This window comes from Xyrauchen texanus, chromosome 39 (assembly GCF_025860055.1).
Source record: "Xyrauchen texanus isolate HMW12.3.18 chromosome 39, RBS_HiC_50CHRs, whole genome shotgun sequence".
NCBI lineage: Eukaryota > Metazoa > Chordata > Actinopteri > Cypriniformes > Catostomidae > Xyrauchen > Xyrauchen texanus.
In genome coordinates, this window is record NC_068314.1 from 24995153 (window position 1) to 25011457 (window position 16305).

Below are 16305 nucleotides of genomic sequence, written 5' to 3' on the forward strand. Positions count from 1 at the left end.
GGAAGTGGTGAGACTTGTAATTGCATAAATGTGTAATATAATTCAACTCAAATGGAAGATAAATAAACTATTTATCTATTTATTTATAAGTAAACTAGTTAACTAGTAGTTAGATTATCAGTAAACTATGCCTGAGTTTAGTAGTGACTAAATATATTAAGAGAGAGAGAGAGCGAGCTCAAGATTATAGATAAACCAGAAGAGTAGGTGAGGAAATAAAAACTATTATATATATATTATATATACAGAAGGTCAGGGGTTCAAGCCCCAACACCACAAAGACACCACTGTTTGGCCCTTGAGTAAGGCCCTTGAACCTATCTGCTCCAGTGGTGCTGTATCATGGCTAACCCGACACTTTGACCCCAGCTTAGCTGGGATATGTGAAAAATAAATAATTTCACCATGTATATGCAGAAATGTATGTATAATGTGTGAATTTATCAATTTATTTATTATTTATAAATTGATATAAATAATATATATTTATAAATTGATATAAATAAAACGTTTTCTTTTTTTTAACTGATTAAAATATTTCCTTATTATATATATATATATATATATATATATATATATATATATATATATATATATATATAGGAAATATTTTAATCAGTTAAAAAAAAAACGTTTTTCTTGAGTTTTAATATTAGAATTTAGTAAGATGCACAAAGCATTAAAGCTCAAAAGGTTGATGGGTTAGATAACCACAAAACTGAACCCACCACAAGACGTTAAAAGGATAGTTCATTCAGAAATGAAAATTCACTCTTCAGTTACTCACCCTCATTGCATCTTAGATGTGTATGACTTTCTTTTGTCTAACACAAACAAAGATATTTAAACTAATATTTCAGCTCTGTAGGTCAATACAATGTAAGTGAACGGGTACCAAAATTATGAAGCTCCAAAAACATGTAAAGGCAGCATAAAAGTAATCCATAAGACTCCAGTGGTTAAATCTATATATTCAGGAGCAACATGGTGAGTGTGGGTGAGAAAAGATAAATTTTTAAGTTCTTTTTTACTATGAGTTTCCAATTTGTCCATCTGTTCCAAATGGGATAAATCTGCCTCCAAAGGGCAGTTCGAAGGGAGAACGATCATTGCCGCCATGTTGAAGGGTCATTCCAAACCAAAGGTATCATAAAAGGCTGCTTCCTAGGGCACTTCAAAAGGGGCGTTTCCATAGGGTTCAACTGATGGATATTTCACTTCCAAGAGGACCGGAACTGGCCCATATGTCATAAATCAGTAGGTTTCATACATATCGCCACCTAATGGGCAGGGATGAGAAATTATAGTAAAAAAGGACTTAACTATTTATCTGTTTCTCACCCACACTTATCATATCGCTTCTGAATATATAGATTTAATGACTGATGAGTCATATGGATTACATTTATGCTGTCTTTATGTGCATTTTGGAACTTCAACATTTTGGAACCCATTCACTTGAATTGTCAGGACCTACAGAGCTGAAATATTTTTCTAAAAAGCTTTGTTTGTGTTTATCAAAAGAAAGAAAGTCATTCACATCTGGGGTGGCAAGTGATTAAATAATTGTCATTTTTGGGTGAACTATTCCTTGAATTTTCACCAACTGCTGTTTCATATGTCTGCACAATAGTTAAGACACAAACATTTCAAGGCAAAATGTCTGTGGTTTCGTCGACTAATATTATTAACGTAATAGGTATATTTGAACGTAAAAGGTATATTTTAACCTCCCCAAAAATGTATTTATTATATTATAAAAAAAAAAATTTTTTTCTGCTAATTTCACAAGCATAAGAGCAGACGAACATAAACTCCCTAGACCTCTCTTTGAGCTATTTAGCAAAAGACTTCCACAGAGAGCCCATTGGATGTCCCGTACGCTCAAAGACGCTGATTGGCTGCTGCCTGTTTCCGGGGCTCCATTCCAGTTCTGACGTTTTCCCAGTCGCCGCGAGACAGATTGGGGAGAATGGCTGCCAGTGGAGGTTAGAGCATCTCTTCCAAACCTAAACTTATTACCAACAAGTTTTCCGGCCTTTTTATACGCTAAATATCAGTGTTATTATTTTATTTTTACAGAATGAGAGGGAGTTTTATGGTTTGTCCGGTTCTACGGTGAACTCCAGTGATTGTTTGGATGTAGGCAGAAAAGTACGGTGAGGTAGCTAGCGAGACTAGCTCAGCGCGAGACCGTGTAAACACTCAACGTTTAATCGCTTGTCTGCTCACAGCTTTATGTATTCGTCGAGTTACACGTTTGCGTATATGTACACTTTAGCGATATTTAACCCAGTGTCATGGTTTATTCCGCGGGTGTTTAAGTGGCTCGAATCCGGACTAGCCTGATGTTGCGCTAGCCGGTAAAACACCATCTAGATTAGCACAGTTAATCACGGAAATCAGGTTGATGATAGTGATAGACACATTTTCATGTTGGAAAAAAAAAAGACTTATTAAAATGTCTGTGGTTGTCAAAAGTAAAAGAAGGTCTGTTGACCATTGGTTTATTTGTCTGACTCAGGAAAGATAATAATGTCATGTGGGAAATTTGCTAGGCTGTACAGTAGGAAAAAAATGAAATTATTGGTCTTTGAATAGCTCTGAAATCAATATTAGTCAGGAAAGTTGGATTCCAGTGGCACTGTTGCAGCGCTGGTGATTTTTGGAACATCTGTTGCATCACAGTGAGCTCTTGACTCGAGATTCTTTGTTTTGTCAGGTTCTGTAAAGGTGGTGTATTATTAGGTCTAGTTATGTATTTGCAATGGGTTAACTTAGATCTATATACATTTTACATGAGGATTTATTATTTCCTGATCCAATGATCTGGTCATGGTGAATTTTTATCAGTTCAAAAGATTGTTTGTAGATCTTAGAAATAATCTCTATTTAATAACACTTGTCTTGCAGACGTTGGAAAGCTGTTACAGGTACAGAATGGAACTCCAGCAAGCTCAAGCTACAGCGGGGTAGATGCCCTACATGCCTGTAATATCCTCCAGCAGCTTAAAGCCTTGTACGACGAAGCTCAGCTGACTGACATTGTCGTGGAAGTCGACCATGGCAAGACATTCTCTTGTCACAGAAATGTCCTTGCTGCCATCAGCCCGTACTTCAGGTAGCAGCTGCACACATCATCTTTTGAGTATAAACCATTTGCCTAAAATTTGATGAGAAGTTGCGAAGTGAAATCAACTTGGAATTTAATGTATACTACAGCACAGAGTAAGCTTACCTTCCATTTACTACAAATATGACTTAGAAATGACAAACTTTTCATTTTAATTTAGAAGTGATTTTATGAGCAGTGTTTTAATTTTTATTTTGGCTGACACAAATAACTTATCAACATTAAATTCAATAATCTTGGTCATTAAAGACATGTTCTGGGTTGAATACAAGTTAAGATCTATTGATCACATTTGTGGCAAATTACAACAGAAAGAAAATTGGACATCCCTCAGGTTATTTATTTTTTTTCTAATTTAGGCACTTTCACATGGGCCTGAGCAATTGACCCTTCGCTAAGCCCCACCTTCCTTGGTTTCCGTTGCTCGCTGTGACAAGCTTTGCAGAACTTCCCATAGGAATGAATGGGAGATTGCCATGAACAGCATATTTTAAAGCATATTAAATTAATCTTTTTTTGTGTAAGAAATTGATAAATTTCACAGTAATTTGATTGAATACTGTGGAGACTGAATCAGAATGGAGACAAACGACTGTCTGCCTCTTGAAAAGAGAAGCATCAATGATAGCAATTGCACACCTGAAAACATTAGTGTATGTGAACAGAACTACTTAAAAATCTCATAACACAGTCACAATGATATTTTAAACTCTTTGTTTACTATCACCTTTACTAAGACTTTAATCAAAGCATACATTAAGGCCAAGTTATTAGCTTTAATTGACCTTGGAGCAAATGTAGGTGTCCTTGTTGGTGTTATACATGTTTATTTGGGAATGAGAGCTGATACAGTATAATCCATAGCATGCTCTTCTCAAGATTTATTTAAAGAGAAAACAATCTGGAAAACCCAAGATATTCTCTATGTACCTTGTGTTACTATTACAGCTACTCAAACACACATTTATCCCATCGACTCTCATTGGAACGATATAAATGCTTGTCAGAGAAATTATAGTAAAGATAGTATTGGTCGGAATAAAAATAGAGAAACAAGTCCAAATTATGTTCTGTAGTGGTAATTTGCATTATTGCACAAATACTTTTGATAGATTTAAATTTTTATTGAACCCACAAAATTCCATTAACATGCTAACAAGTACATGTATGTGGTTCATAATTAATTGAAAAGCATTTTAGTGCATATAGTTACAATTAACACTTGACTATAGTCGCTGTCTGCCTGGAAAGGTAATTGATCAAATTTGCATGAGCATATCACAGTTGACTATCAACGTATTGTCATACATGCCTTAAGAAATGACCAAACTGTAATTTAGTAAATTTAAAGCTTGTGTATTTTCTGCACCACTGCATAGAATCACGTAAATAAACATTGTTTTTAAACAGCCTTCTCAATACGCACCCATCTTCTGTTGATTGAAAAAACAGACAGTTCCGCGCCAAGCTCACACTATTAGTTGTCAATGTTCCTGTGTGGGGGTCGACGGGTCGCTCAAAACAAGGAATTTTTATAGCTCCACAGAGACATAGTGTTCACAGTTTAAGGTAATTAACCTACAATGGCTTGTAAACCCAGCAAAAAAAAGAAACGTCCTCTCACTTTCAACTACTTTTATTTTCAGCAATCTTAACATGTGTATATATTTGTATAAACATAAAAAGATTCAACAACTAAGACAAACTGAACAAGTTTCACAGACATATGACTAACAGAAATGGAATAATGTGTCCCTGAGCAATGGTGGGGTAAAATCAAAAGTAACAGTCCATATCTGCTGTGGCCACCAGCTGCATTAAGTTCTGCAGTTCATCTCCTCCTCATGGACTGCACCAGATTTGCCCATTATTGCTGTGAGATGTTACCCCACTCCTCCACCAACGCACTTGCAAGTTCTCGGACATTTCTGGGAGGGAATGGCCCTCACCCTCTGATCCAACAGGTCCCAGACTTGCTCAATGGGATTGAGATCCGGGCTCTTGCTGGCCATGGCAGAACACTGACATTCTTATCTCGCAAATAATCACAGAATGAGCAGTATGGCTGGTGGCGTTGTCATGCTTTAGGGTCATGTCATGATGAGCCTGCATGAAGGGTATCACATGAGGGAGTAGGATGTCTTCCCTGTAACACACAGGGTTGAGATTGCCTGCAAGCTTGACTCAGACTCTGAGATTGCCTGACTCCATGCAGCAAGACTAAGGCATGTTCATGCATATGAACGGGGACCCTGGGCGTCTTTTTTTTTTTTTTTTTTTATATATATATATGTGACCTTAATTGCCTACCGTCTGTAAGCTGTTAATGTCTTAACCGTTCCACAGGTGCATGTTCATTAATTGTTTATGGTTCATTGAACAAGCATGGAAACCCTTGTTTAAACACTATACAATAAAGATCTATAAAGTTGTTCAGATTTTTACAAAATTATCTTTAAAATACAGTGTCTTGAAAAAGGGATGTTTCTTTTTTTGCCGAGTTTAGTTGTTTCTGCATATTAAGCTGGGATGGAAATTATTTTAATAATGAAAAAGTTACATACTTCAGTTTTAAGTCTTAGTACACTGCTTTTATACAATTATTGACAATTTTATCAAGGGGGGGGGGGGTTTCTTGTGAAATTCTGAAATGCAGTCGCCAATGCATGGAACCTAATTTTGTTTTGTTTGATCTTTTGAAAGATCCATGTTTACAAGTGGCCTTACAGAGAGCAGTCAGAGGGAGGTGCGAATTATTGGAGTGGAGTCAGAGTCCATGCATCTTGTTCTGGACTATGCTTACACCTCACGGGTCACCCTCACTGAGTCTAACGTGCAGGCCCTGTTCACCGCCGCCAGCATCTTCCAGATCCCAGCCCTCCAAGACCAATGTGCCCAGTTTATGGTCAGCCGTTTGGACCCTCAGAACTGCATTGGGGTCTTTATATTTGCTGATGCCTATGGCCACCAGGAGTTGCGGGAGCGCTCACAGGACTACATCCGCAAGAAATTCCTATGTGTGATAGGAGAGCAAGAGTTTTTTCATTTGACCAAAGAGCAGCTGGTCAGCATTCTCAACAGTGATGATTTGAATGTGGAAAAAGAGGAGCATGTGTACGAAAGCATAGTGCATTGGTTGGAGTATGACTGCCTGCGCCGGGAGGCAGATTTACCTGAGGTTTTTGCAGAATGCATTCGCTTGCCCCTCTTGGATGAAGCCTTTCTGACCCGTATACCCCCAGCCTTTGCCCTGGCCTTGTCCAGCGATTCCTCGTATAAGGGCCGACTCAATGGCACCAATGGCTGCTCACAGCGGCTGGGTATGACAGCGTCCGAGATGGTGATCTGCTTCGACGCGGCTCACAAGCACTCAGGGAAGAAGCAGACGGTGCCTTGCCTGGACATTTCTGCCGGGAAGGTGTATAAGTTGTGCAAGCCACCCAATGACCTCCGAGAGGTCGGCATCTTGGTCTCATCAGAGAATGACATCTTCATCGCTGGAGGCTATCGGCCAAGCAGTAGCGAGGTGTGCATCGACCACCGTGCAGAGAGCGACTTCTGGCAGTACGAACATGCTGGGAACAGGTGGCTCCCACGTTCACCCATGCTGCGGGCACGCATCGGCTGCAGGCTGGTGCACTGCTGTGGGAAACTCTTTGCTCTTGGCGGTCGAGTTTATGAAGGGGACGGACGAAATGCTTTGAAATCTGTGGAGTGCTATGATGCTAGAGACAACTGCTGGACAGCAGTCAGTCCCATGCCTGTGGCCATGGAGTTCCACAGTGCAGTAGAATATAAGGACCGCATCTATGTATTGCAAGGTGAGTGGGTTTATTATTGCAAAGTCAGTTATAATGACAGGATGTCATATTGTACATCCTTGTTTTTCATGCCCTGTCATAGTGTTGTCATGGTACCAAAATTTCAGTAGTCTGTACCAATACCAGTGAAATTTCACGGTACTCAATGCCATTTTCAGTACCAAAGCAAAACACAAAAACAGGTTACTGAACAACACTTTTATTAACAAAGATATCAAATTAACAGCTGAACTAAGAACAAAAATATAACATTGAGCAACACCAAGTTAAATATATTATTTTTGAATTATAACAAAACTGTACAATCTTTGCCTAAAGTATTTTTGAACACTTATGTAAGATTTGCTTCAACTTTTACTTTGTTTTTACCAAGTACTAAAAAAAAACTAAATAAAAATCAATAGAATGAATAAAAAACAATTTCCAAACTAATGCGCAAAAGTGCTCTCGTATTAATAAAGCTGCATATTGCCAATTTTCTTCACGATAAGCAATGCACAGTGACGTATATTATGATTAAATAAGTCGCAAGCCATCGCGTTCTAATCTAGCTGCATTAAGCGTCCACGCTCAGGATGAGTGTCCCCGAGGCAGAGTCTCTCTCAGCTGGGTGCATTTTCAATCTCTCCCCCTTAGATCGGGACATTCGTGCAACTCATAGAAGAGGCACACAGTGAAATGCCAGTTTCTGAGTTTATAGTTATTAACATGAGCTGCTTCTGTATTATTTGAACTTTAATAAAGCTATAATACATTAAAAAAACTACATTTAAGATGTAACACATATTTCCTTTAAAGAGCTCCGGCTCCGCTTATTCCACAACAAGAGTGCTTCTGAATAATTTATTTTTTTAAATATAATTCACTAATACTTTGGGGTCTACATAAGATGAAGCTGTGAAAGTTTAGAGTGCATCTGGACTGTGATCTGTGTAATTCTTCTCCTCCATCATGCGCATCATCATTACAGTTTAATGTGATTTCATGTTACGTTAAATGAGATCAAACGACTATTAGACAACGAAAAATGTTCTCGACTAAACGTTTCAGCCCTAATACAAATGATAGTATGCTTTTAAACTCACCTGCTTTATTTGCTTGAATAAATCTGGGTGTCTGTCTTTCATGTGCTTTATTAAGTTTGATGCGTTTCATAATTTCATCAGAAAATTGTGAAAGCAGCGTTTACAAATCGTTTTTTGCTGATCTATGATGTTTCCCTTTTTGTCAGCCTCAAATCCAAAGAATTTCCAAACCTGGCTTTTTCCATTTTTCTTTTCTACAAGATAAAGTTGAGACTCCGAAGCAGCAGCTACTTTGCTTGTCGTCATCTTTTGCTTGTTGTGAGCGTTCGAAAGTTCCCGACTCTGATTGGGAACCGGGTAGACTCGGTACTCTTCACCTTCAGAAATTCTGGTATCGTAATTTTTTTTTTGTTTGAGTACTGGTATTTTTGACAGCACTACCCTGTCATGTCTTCTGGCTCTGCTTGGATAAGGTCAGGTAGTCTCACCTCACTCAGTAAAATCAGCAGAACTGAGAGGGCAAAAGAGCTAGAGTAGTATTCCATTATAAAAATTTGTAATTATAAATTTTTTTTTTGCAATGTTAAAGTGAAATGTCTGCACCACCAAATAAAATTGCAAAAATTATAAATGATAACTTTTGAAAATATTGCTTTCAAACCAGTTTCCCAAACACTTGCTCGGTCTGGCTGGTCAGGACACCAAACAACACCAAATAGTGCTGTAGTAAATATCCCCCTCCGCCCCACCCTTTGATTTGTCCCGCCTTGATGTATATGACGGGAAATCGTGTTACGAATGGCTTACATTTCCCCCAAAAAGATCCTTTGACTTATAGTCCAAAGTGAATGTTTTAATATAATTTACATGTATTTGACACAGTAGTTGTCTCTGCAAATTAGGCTAGGATAGGAACAAGTATTTTAATAAAAAAATTACATGCATCACATATTATTTAGGTACCCAATACGTTTTTGGCCAAGTGAAGATTTTAGACATTTTGTCAACCAAATTGTATATAGCCCTAGATTTTAACACTTATCTGTCTTTTATTATGACTTCCTTAGGAGAGTACTTCTTCTGTTTTGACCCTCGCAAAGACTACTGGGGGCATTTGCCAGCCATGAAAGTCCCCCGTACTCAAGGCTTGGCCGCCCTGCATAAAAACTGCATCTACTACATAGCAGGCATATGTAGGAATCACCAGCGCACGTTCACTGTGGAGGTGTATGACATCGAGCAGAACACCTGGTGCCGAAAGAGAGACCTCCCCTTTGACCAAGCAGCCAGCCCATACATCAAGATCCTTCTGCTTCAGGATCGATTGCATCTGTTCGTTCGAGCTACGCAAGTCATGGTAGAGGAGCATGTGTTTCGAACCAGCCGCAAGAACTCTCTCTACCAGTATGATGACGAAGCCGACCATTGGACAAAGGTCTACGAGACGCCGGACCGCCTCTGGGACCTTGGCCGCCATTTTGAATGTGTGGTGGCCAAACTATACCCTCAGTGTCTTCAGAAAGTGCTGTGAACGGCGAGGAAGAGGAGATTGTGACATGACATGTTGTTTAAAACAGCTGATATATATTTTTGGAAAAGGCAATGGTAATGCTGTTCTACTCTTGGTGCTGCCTGTGTCCCCAACACAAGAGCTTAAGGGGAAGTCTTAAAAAGCGTTAATGGTTTCAATCAATAAGCTGAGGGTGCTGTTTGAAAATGTAAAAAAAAAAACTGCAGTATTTTACATTAGACAGTTGTGCTCAAAGCACTCACACTATCACTTGTTTAACAGTTTGAAAAGGTAAATCATAAGTGCAATTATGATATTTTTGCTGATGTTGAGTATTTCTGTTTATTATATCTTTAAAATGCAAGTTGAGTGGTTTTAGTTGTTTTGGCATGCTATGTTGAGGGATAGGAACAGCTAAGGGCAAGCATATGTCCTAATATGCTTGTATGTCAACAAATTATATATAAAAAAAAATAGGTGTGAAAATATATAAAGCTATAAATATTTATACGGGTTTGATGAGCTGTTTTGCTCACTGTTAATGTGAGTACTAAATTTGTATTTCTTTCAGAAATTTCAGGATTTCTTTATTGTAAGTTGGTCCTCCATGCCGCCAACAAATAGACTAGTGGTTTGCTGGAGAATTTAGTTGGGACATTTTGCTTGGCAAATTAATTTTGGTTACAAGATGTACATGTTGGTGGCTGTTATTTTAAATAATTAACTTTTTTTTTTTTTCACCCAGTTTAAAAGTCAACCTGTGTGCTATATGCATTGACAGTTTTTAATTTTCTTTTGGATTCTACTTTTATGGTGATTCATTGAGTGCAGCTTCCTTGTTGAAAACTGTATCTTTGCTATGTTGCATCACCAGCCAGATCTTTAGTGAGCTTACAAAGTAATACTCAGTCTCCATATTGGAGAAGTGAAAGGATACCAGCCTTATGTGTAGCTGAAATCAAAAGTGGGCAATTTGTTAATAGCCAAAACCCAACAAAAGAAATCAGATAAGGACAGGAGAGAACATCGACCAGGTCGAGATGATGATAGTTGGCCAAAATGTGGATGCTTAACATTCCACTACCATTTATTGAAGGACTCCTTACTGTATATTCAAAACACATGGGTGCAGTCTAATTAAAAATGCCAAAATATGTTCTCAACCTGCATCTCTTGGGCAGCAATAACAGGTGTGTTTGTCATTGTTCCTTGGATAAAGTGCATTAGGAACTTAAGTGTAACTGCAATTAAGTTTTCAGTAATTATTCCAGAATCATGGCCTTTGAATTTCTTTTAGTGGTTAGAGTTGGTTACAGTTGGGTGTTGGGAGTCAGATAGATTTGTTGTAGTTTTGCTATCCAGAGATGTTACAGTGCCTGTTAACAAAAACCCAGGCATCAGACTTCGGTCCTTGGCTTAGTAATGGAGAATGTAAAGCCTATGTGAAATGCTTTTGGTGAGTTTGACTTTTCAAAAGGCCTATTTTGCAAATAAATACATTCCTGTTATATTAGTTTCCAATACTACAACAATCTTGGTAAATGAACAGGCTTTTTATCCCACGCCAATCTTCCAGTCTCATGCTATAGAAGAGAATTGTTTTTGGTGCTGCTTTTTTGACAATCTTGTACAGAATATACATTGATTTTACAGCCATTTGTCAAAGGATTTTTCATTGCTCTTTACCTCCAAATGTCAGTCTTATAAGTTGTTGTCTCTAAAATTTTATTCATGTTTATTGTGTCATATGCAGGTTCCCTGTGGCACACCGATTTTGCACTACATTATCTCCCTTGAATCAATTTCCACTCTAAACCATCTCAGAATACAGCGCTCTTTTTTCTTTTTTTTTTTCAGACACAGGGCATGGTAAATGCTACCTTTGAATGACAGCTAATGTTCTCCCATGTTGGGTTTTACTCTTTGGCACCTCCAAGACCGAGCTTCATCTGTAGCTTTGGTGAAGGGAGAGGGATGAGAAATTGCATTGGCTTTGGTGCAGTTGTCTGCATGTCCGTTCACACTCAGTAGCATGGGAACCAGAAATGGACTCTTCTCAGGATTAATATTGATACACAGTACTGTATTTAAATGGTTTGTTATATGTAATATACTGTAAATGTTTGCTGTACTTGCACAGTTTATTTTTTTCTTTACAGGATTTGCTTTGTCCTTCTTTTTTTCCAATTTGAAAAATATAATTTTTTTTGTATGTTTGTTTTTCCTTTTCAGATGGGTGTTTTTTTTTTTTTCACTTAAATATTTACACTTAGGTTTGTTAGAATTTATGATTTTGCTCTGTAAAAATAAATGTGAATCACAAATATGAACATCAAGAAAAGCATTTAATTTTTTTTGATTGCTTCATTCTTGAAAAACAAAGCATACAGAAAACAAGTTTAAAATAACAGTGCTACTTTTCAAATCATCAGTCTGTCTAGATGTAAAAAAAAATTTATAATAATTTGAAGCTTGAAGTTAATTCTACAAAAGTTAGAAAAAAAAACGTTTATTTTTCTTTGCTTTTCTGTTTGCATTATTTTATTGTATTAGGTTTGCTAGTATGTATTGTGTGAGAGTTTAGAAAATATTAATTGATCTCTACTGTGAAATTCACCTTGCACATAATTTGAAAATGAAACAATAAAAAGTTAAAAGAATTGTGTTATATGTTATATAATCCAGGATATCTAAACAATATACACTGGCGGTGTACAAAATGTTTTGAATAATTTTGTATGGAAAAAAAAACAGATTTTTCTGTTTCGTATGAAAATTGGTACTTTAATTCACCAAAGTGGCATTCAACTGATCACAATGTATAGTCAGGACATTACTGATGTTATTGACGGCACCATCCCTATTTGAAAAAGTCATATTTGATCAAATCTAGACAGGCCCCATTTCCAGCACCTATCACTCCAACACCTTATCCTTGAGTAATCGTGCTAAATTGTTAATTTGGTTCATTAAATTAAACTTAACATTGTATTTGTTTTTGAGTTGCCACAGTATGCAATATACTGACAAGTCTTAAGGTCAAAAATGGCAAAAATAAACTGCTTTCACTAGAAACTCATCAGTCAATCATTGTATAGAAATGAAGGCTATACAATGCATGAAATTGCCCCAAAAAACTGAAGATTTCATACAAAGTTGTACACTACAGTTTTCAAAGACAAAGGACAACTGGCTCTAACTAGGACAGAAAGAGTTGAGGAAGGCCAGATGTACAACTAAACAAGAGGATAAGTACATCAGAGTCTCTAGTTTGAGAAATAGACACCTCACATGTCCTCGGCTGACAGCTTCATTGAATTTCACCTGCTCAACACCAGTTTCATGTACAACAGTAAAGAGAAGACTCTGGGGTGCTGGCCTTATGGGAAGAATTGCAAAGGAAAAGCCGATTTTGATACAGAAATACAAGTAGAAAAGTTTAGAGTGGGCAAAGAAACACATTGGAAAACAGATAATTGGAAAAGAGTGTTATGGATCTTAACCCCATTGAGCTTTTGTGGGATCAGCTAAACTGTAAGGTGTGTGAGAAGTGCCCGACAAGACAGCCACATCTATGGCAAGTGCTACAGGAAGTGTGGGGTGAAATGTCACTGGACATACTGAAGTATCTGGATAAACTGACAGCTAGAATGCCTAGGATCTGCAAAGCTGTCATTGCTGCACGTGGAGGATTTTTTGATGAGAACTCTTTGAAGTAGTCCTGAACAGATTTGTTTTTTTTTTTAATTGTAATAGTCATTTTTCATGTTCTTTATGTCCTGACTATACATTGTGATCAGTTGAATGCCACTTTGGTTAATTCAATTACCAATTTCTTTCCATAAGAGCAAAATCTGTACATTTTTGGCTGCCAGTGTATATTAATTTATGAGAGGAATGCAAAAAAAATATGGTGGGACACAGGCAACTGAAACTTTTTGCCACAGTTTTACAGTAAAAAAGTTGCCCCTTGCTAGCTTAACTATTCATGTTTATAAGTTTAGGAAGATATACATTATGTTTGTGATAGCAGGTAGCAAGATTTTTTTTTTTTTTTTTTTAAGTCATCATTGTGAAGTTCTGCAAATGTAGAGCGATAAGGGTATTATTTTTATTTTAGATTATATTATTTTCAACTTTATTGTCAAAGTAAAGAGCCAATGAAACATTCCCTGTCTTAGGTCAGTTAGTATCATTATTTTAAGAATGTGAAATGTCAGAATAATAGTAGAGAGAATTATTTATTTCAGCTTTTATTTTTTTCATTACATTCACTTTGGTAGTATTTGGTAGTATTGCCTTTAAATTGTTTAACTTGGGTCAAATGTTTTGGGTAGCCTTTCACAAGCTTCTCACAATAATTTGCTAGAATTTTGGCCCATTCCTCCAGACAGAACTGGTGTATCTGAGTCAGATTTGTAGGCTTCCTTGCTTGCACATGCTTTTTTCAGTTCTGCCCACAAATGTTCTATCGGATTGAGGTCATGGTTTTGTGATGGCCACTACAATAACTTGACATTGTTGTCCTTAAGCCATTTTGCCACAACTTTGGAGGTATGCTTGGGGTCATTGTCCATTAGGAAGACCCATTTGCGACCGAGCTTTAACTTCCTGTTTTCTTGAGATGTTGCATCAATATATCCAAATAATTTTCCCCCACATGATGCCATCTATTTTATGATGTGCACTAGTCCCTCTTGCAGCAAAGCACCCACACAACATGATGCTGCCACCCCTATGCTTCACGGTTGGGATGGTGTTCTTGGGTTTGCAAGCCTCTCCCTTTTTCTTTCAAACATAACAATGGTAATTATGGTCAAACAGTTCACTTTTTGTTTCATTAGACACTATATTTCTCCAAAAAGTAAGATCTTTGTCCTGAATTGCACTTGCAAACTGTAGTCTGGCTTTTTTATGGTGGTTTTGGAGCAGTTGCTTCCTTGCTGAACAGCCTTTCAGGTTATGTTGATATATGGCTTGTGGATATAGATACACGTCTACCTGTTTCCTCCAGCATCTTCACAGAGTACTTTGCTGTTGTTCTGGGATTGATTTGCACTTTTCGCACTGTATCAAATTTCAGTTGATTTAGATGTACACGGTACGGATTAAAGTGCCGCAATTGTCCACCATAATATGTTGCAAATTTTGTAATATAAATGTACACAGGATGGGTTAAAGTGCCCATGTACCCCCATCATTATATATAGGAAACAGTGTGTGTGAGCTAGGAATTTAATTAAACTGTCCTTATTCTACATTATTATGTAAGAAAATTTATAATAGAATTAGTCGCGTTCGACAACCTATAAGATAAATGGCAAATAACTATATTATTTGCCTGAATTAAATTTTGCACCATTAAAATCGTAATACAACGTCTTAGTATCCGCTCCTATTTTTTATTTTAAGAAATTAGCTTTAAAAGGGAATTTTTACTTATTGGAGTAATATTGTTCTCATGGCTTATCGAGAAAAAATATTACTCATATTTACATACAGCTTTGAAGTGAAACAGGAATGAGATTATTTATCAAAATATACCACAGTCAAATTATCTTTGAGTATAAACAAACTTTATTGCTATTCTAAACATAAAACTAATCTAACACATATAACAGGTTGGTGAGTAGTGACAGAATGTTAAGTAAATTATCAATACAGAGAAAATGAACTTCATGGAGTCTGTTGACAATGCGTTGTCATGTTATGATCGTGGATATTTATTGTCAGGGTGACTGATAAAGTGGGCTTTGAAGCGAGGCCTTCTGCAAGGAAGACTAGCGACTCAAGTTGGGTGTCATGAACCGTAGATCAGAGAGTGAGAGGCTTCCTCTGGACTTTTGTGTCCCGAGTTTGCCTCGGACTCTACATGGCACGGAAGATTAGGAAGAAGCAAGAGAGCCGAAGAGAGACCAAGCAACGGTTCCAAGAGAGCACTGCATGAGAGAAGAGATAAGAAAGTTTTGAACTGAAATTGGCAGCACTCCAACGGTGTCCTGAGCCAAACAAAAGTGGCTTTTCAGAGTCACATGGTCGACTGGTCTGTCCATTCAAAGTTGATTTACAAACCTTTGTGTGAAGGATTCTTACAAACTCCTGCTTAAAAATAGTGCATGTTTAATCATGAACTTTTATATCTTGAAAACGGTACAAGAGATATGAGATTGTCAAAAATATTCTCTATGTAAACAAGCAAGCATTTACATACAAAATCGACACGCTTTCATGGATATTACATGTGTAAGTAACAAAACATGAAAATCCCTGGTTACAAATCAAAATGGTTAATTCATTGGTTTTACAACATGTATAATAAATTACACGTTATGAGAAACCTGATTGTCGGGGTATATTATCAAGTTAAGCCTTGAAGTTATCAAACGTGATTAAAGATTGTAATCATCGATTTGTTAGTTAGAAGTGATTACAAATCACTACACACATTTTAAAGGCTGCATCATGCTATAATCATAAATGTTTTAGTTATACAAGTGATCAGAGGTCATAGAGTCATTTTCAGAATTATCAAGATAATCCTACAGCACCAAACTACGTCATCACTTGGAGACAGAGCGCATCTTCTTCCTGAGCAGTATGATGGATGCGTGGTCCCATGGTGTTTATAATTGCGTACTGTTCTTTGTACAGATGAACGTGGTACCTTCAGGCATTTGAATATTTCTCCAAAGGATGAACCAGACTGAGACAACCAGACAGTGGTGCACAACTTCTTTTCTGAGGTCTTGGCTGATTCTTTTGATTTTCCCATGATGTCAAACAGTGGCACTGAGTTTGAAGCTAGGCCTTAAAATA

General features: G+C 37.2%; 1 protein-coding gene across 1 annotated transcript; it reads left to right on the top strand.

Annotated features, from left to right (window-relative positions):
* Window positions 1–1963: 1963 nt before the first annotated feature.
* LOC127632869 (kelch repeat and BTB domain-containing protein 8) lies at window positions 1964–11814 on the top strand. The gene is made up of 4 exons (XM_052111685.1): window positions 1964–1988; window positions 2914–3121; window positions 5837–6954; window positions 9047–11814. The coding sequence occupies exons 1-4, from the start codon at window positions 1973–1975 to the stop codon at window positions 9508–9510; spliced, it is 1806 nt and encodes a 601-aa protein (XP_051967645.1). The 5' UTR covers window positions 1964–1972; the 3' UTR covers window positions 9511–11814.
* The last annotated feature ends 4491 nt before the right edge of the window (window positions 11815–16305 follow it).

What these genes read in the sequence shown, in the direction of transcription:
- LOC127632869 (XM_052111685.1), top strand. An exon ending in GCCATCAGCCCGTACTTCAG is followed by an intron (nt 3,122 to 5,836) that starts GTAGCAGCTGCA and finishes ATCTTTTGAAAG; the next exon opens with ATCCATGTTTACAAGTGGCC. An exon ending in CCGCATCTATGTATTGCAAG is followed by an intron (nt 6,955 to 9,046) that starts GTGAGTGGGTTT and finishes TGACTTCCTTAG; the next exon opens with GAGAGTACTTCTTCTGTTTT.